At 24.8% G+C, this 5,012-nt stretch overlaps 1 protein-coding gene across 1 annotated transcript; it reads right to left on the bottom strand.

Moving 5' to 3' along the window:
• Nucleotides 1–3,639: 3,639 nt before the first annotated feature.
• Nucleotides 3,640–4,574, bottom strand: LOC131607696 (agamous-like MADS-box protein AGL29). The gene is made up of 3 exons (XM_058879671.1): nt 4,058–4,574; nt 3,868–3,957; nt 3,640–3,762 (listed from the first exon to the last, which is right to left on the bottom strand). The coding sequence occupies exons 1-3, from the start codon at nt 4,545–4,547 to the stop codon at nt 3,677–3,679; spliced, it is 666 nt and encodes a 221-aa protein (XP_058735654.1). The 5' UTR covers nt 4,548–4,574; the 3' UTR covers nt 3,640–3,676.
• Between the last annotated feature and the right edge of the window lie 438 nt (nt 4,575–5,012).

Raw genomic sequence — 5,012 nt, 5'->3', positions numbered from 1 at the left:
GTGTGTTAATACTCTGAGTGAAACCGTGTGGAACACATGAGATTCATATGTACTACTGATTAGCTTATGGGCCTTTATAGAAAATTTGAATATGCCATCCCGAGCATCTACTGCCCAAATCCTAGAACCTTACCAACATCTACCGATAGAATAACTTTCTCACCGACACACAAAGGTTGAGAATAAGACCAACATCAGTCAAAAGATAAATATGAAGAAGTCACACGACTGCGACCATAACAGTGTAAAACATTCATGATTTTTCTATGTTGGTTGCAATTAATCCAGATTGACAATACCCGATTCTTATTACTATCTCGTATATCATTGTACTCGCAAGCTAGGTCATGCTGGTCTTTCGCATAAGAGCTTCACCCTAATGGTTAGCTATATTTTATTATAAGTTCTGTCCTCTATAGGGTTCTAACCCACTCATGGGGTTATGCTGACACGGGATTTCAACCAACTAACGAAATAATACCATAAGGAAATTCGAGTCATTAGTAAGACAACGCTTCCATAGGACTTTAACCCATTAGGAAACCAAATGTGAGATTTTAAGACTACTCACAAAGTCATACAATTTGGCTACACATTTGACTTTAGGAACATCTCACTCTCATCTTCACCTAGAAGGATAATTCTTAAATTATGCCGATAGGGTACGGTAGCATTGTATACAATCAGGTATCACTCTCATGGGGGTCTACCTCCGAGGCCATGTATATGAGTGAATTGTCCAGATTTCATATTATGACTATCCATTTATACCTTATTGACACATTAGCAAGACACTGAACCGATCTCTTCAAGAACACCACTTGGTAAGTCTTGTCCAGCTTCACTCCTTCACTCCTTATAGCTCTTATTAGTCATAGTAGTATATATAGTAGTGATAAGTCCAAGGCTTAAACATATTGAGTATAGTTCATATAGGTTGGCTCCCCAAGCATCTACCTTCCTATTTGATGTTGTCAATGTTTTCCTTTGAGCTTTTACAACATGGATTTCTTCCACCAATTGATCATTTTTCATATTAAATTCTTCAACCATTTATCTCTTTATTAGATTGAAGGAGTTTCTTTCGTCAAGCTTATCCTTTCCAAAGATTTGAAAGAAATTTTTCCATAACATAATGAATTTTCTTTTGGAGAAATCATAAGAATATAAACCATAGCCCCACAAAGTGTTATAACACAGATGCCTTGATATAAATACCCATTTTTATTTTTGTAAATTTTACGAAAAGATTATATATATATATATATATATATATATATATATATATATATATATATATATATATATATATATATATATATATATATATATATGAGACGTATCAAATAAGAACTTTGGCTATAATGAGAACTGAGAACTTTTAATAATAATCATTGGATTTGAATTAATGGCTAAGATTTATCTTATATTTTTAAATATTTAATTAATGATGAATAAGATATCTATGTATTATGTATTAAAAATATAAGATAAATCTTAGCTATTAATTCAAATCCAATGGTTTTTATTAAAAGTTCTCAGTTATATATATATATATATATATATATATATATATATATATATATATATATATATATATATATATATATATATATATATATATATATATATATATATATATATATATATATATATATATATATATATATATATATATATATATATATATATATATATATATATATATAGGGGACGACTCAAGTGAGAACACTTGGTTATTATGAGAAATGAGAACAATGAATCACGACCATTAAATTTTGATTTTGTTGATTTTAATGGACTGGATTGATTTCTCTTTCTATGATCCTTAATATTTATTTTAAATCAACATAGAAAGAGAAACCAATCCAATCCAATAAAATCAACAAAATCAAAATTTAATGGCGGTGATTCATTGTTCTCATTTCTCATAATAACCAAGTGTTCTCACTTGAGTCGTCCTATATATATATATATATATATATATATATATATATATATATATATATATATATATATATATATATATATATATATATATATATAGGGAGCGTATCCGGTGAGAACTAATAAATTTGTGAGAAATAAGAACTATTAATATCAATCGTTAGATCTTATTAACGTTTAAGATTTAAAGATTCCATATTAAGAGCATCTTATTGAATTGTTTTCTATTAAACTTAATATGTAAATATTTCATAAAAAGAAATTCTTACTCAAAATAATTATATTGCAATAATTACATCGTTATTTAAATATTATAATTTTTTTTGTCATAAACATATTTAATATTTAGTTAGGATATGAATATAAAATATTTGTTATAAAAATACTTTAAATTTAGTTATGATATGAGTATAAAATATAATTTAAATCTATTTAAATTTTTTAATTAAAATAAAAATGATCAAAACTATAAATATTTTTGAAGACTACAAAAAATCCAAAAGAATAATATTAAATTTAAAATATTCAGAATCATATATTTTTTACACATATTCCTAATAATAAAAATAAATAAAATGATTTCATAAATTTCTTTAAAAAATATTATCTCTTAAAAAAATAATTTGATTTAAAACATATATTTTATCGTTGTATCTTCCATTTTATATAGTTATATATATTTTTCAAAATATATTTTGATAAATAAAATTTTCTAGACTTATCAAATGAGACTTCCAATATTTTATTAACAATTTAATCATTGGAATAAAAATTATTAAGTAAAAAATTACCGTAAGCTATATAGCTCTTGCATTAAATTATCATTAGTTATAATTGTCATTTTTTAATATTAAATATAATTATAACAAATAGGAAAATATTTTTATAAGATTTTTTTTATAAAATTTTTGAATATTAATCATAGTTTAAAAATATTTAATAATCATAATTATTTTGGGTAAGAATCTCTTTATGAAATTTTTACATATTAATCTTAACAAAAATAATCCAATAAAGTGTTTCTTGATATGGAATTTTTAAATCTTAAACGTTAATTAAATCTGACGATTCATATCAATAGTTCTCATTTCTCACAATAGATATTAGTTCTCACCGGATACACTCCATATATATATATATATATATATATATATATATATATATATATATATATATATATATATATATATATATATATATATATATATATATATATATATATATATATATATATATATATATATATATATATATATATATATATATACACACACATGCAATGGTGTAATTCTTATTCTTTTGTGTTTAAATAGATAGTAAGAAAAAATTGGTAGTTGAATTCTATAATAGTGACAACTCGTAACCAATTGTATTATTGAATATAGCATCCAAATTTATTTATATAAAGTATGTTACTTTTTTATAATAATAATTTTTAATTATATTTAAATTTTAAGTATTTTTTTTGTTTTTGTATTTTCTTTAAAAGATAAAATAGTATAATATAAAAGAAAAAAATAAAAAACTAAAGGGGATAGACCTGATCCACCTAGAAAAGAGAAAAAAATAAAATAAAATAAAATAAAATTGAAATAAATAAATTGAGAATTCAACAAATTATATGTATTTAATATTGCCAGTCTATTTATACTAATAATATTTATATTAAAAACAGTACATTTTAAACACAATACAACCACCCTACAACATGACCACAACAAAATGTTAGCTAACTCCGACTTCCACTCCCGCTTGCTCCACCAAAAACAACAGATTTACCTTTGTCTTTTGGATCATAAAGGTTGGTTCCATCACCTTCATTCAAAATAAAATTCAAATAATATATGTTAGCTAGATTCATCACATCACATGGAATGTTCAAATTTAATATTTGCAAATGGATTTTATGAGTGTTCTTACTTGCTTTAACTCCATAACCATTATTATTGCTCCAAGATTGACAAGTAGGGTTTGAATCGAATCCATTCCATTTATCTAAAAAATAATTTGCTGCAACAAAAATGGAATCATTTAACATAATTAATAAATCAAATTTAATAAAATATATAATACATACTCAATTAGATATGCATGTTTATTACGTACGTACCATGAGAATCAATCTCTCCTCCCTTGCTTATAACTTCATTTATCATTTGATGTGTGATATTCTTTATACGTTCAACTTTTTTACTATCACACCCACCTTTCTCTTTCACCCCCCACCAACCAGAACTATTTGATGCTCTCAATGTTTCCCTTTGAGCTTTTGCGACATGGATTTCATCAACCAATTGATCATTTTTTATATTAAGTTGTTCAACCATTTGTCTCTTCATTAGATCTTCAATTGAAGGAGTTTCTTCCTTCAAGATTGTTCTTGCAAAAGATTTTGAAGAAGGCTCTCCATAACAGAATGGATTCCCACTTGGAGAAATCATAAGAATATCAACTTTAGCCCCACAAAGTGTTGATAATTCTGAGGCCTTGTTGTGGATACCATTTTTTCTTTTGGTAAATGTGATGAAACGATCGTCTAGATTCTCAATCTTCTTCATTTGTAGCTTTTGTTTTCCTCTTGTTTTCTTCTTTGGCTCCATTCTAATCAAGATAATAATACTCAGAGAAGAAAGAGCAAAGAAGTAATATGCAATGGTGTAGTTCTTATTCTTATGTGTTTATATAGAGAGAAAAAAAAAAGATGTTAGTTGAACTCTATAATAGTGACAACTCATAATTAATTGTGTTATTAATTATTGGATCCAATTTTATTTAATTAAAGGTATGTTACTTTTTTATAATAATTAATTTTTAATTAAATTTAAGTTTGAGTATTATTTTTGGTGTATTTTTTGGAAAGATAAAATAGTTTCAATCTATGTAATTAAGTAACTTGAGACCATTCTAAAATCAATTTCTTCGAAAATAAAAATGATTGATCCAACGTCAAGCTATTTTCTAATCCAATGCAATCGAACGTTGTGCGAATGCTTGATCCAACATCAAACATCTTTTCAACGTTCCTTCAAATCAATTTCATAATTAATTAGCTTGGTCCAATGTCA

This window comes from Vicia villosa, linkage group LG5, assembly GCF_029867415.1.
Source record: "Vicia villosa cultivar HV-30 ecotype Madison, WI linkage group LG5, Vvil1.0, whole genome shotgun sequence".
NCBI classification, from domain to species: domain Eukaryota; kingdom Viridiplantae; phylum Streptophyta; class Magnoliopsida; order Fabales; family Fabaceae; genus Vicia; species Vicia villosa.
The sequence above is the reverse complement of the archived record's forward strand: the minus strand, read 5'-3'. Positions and strand labels throughout refer to the sequence as shown.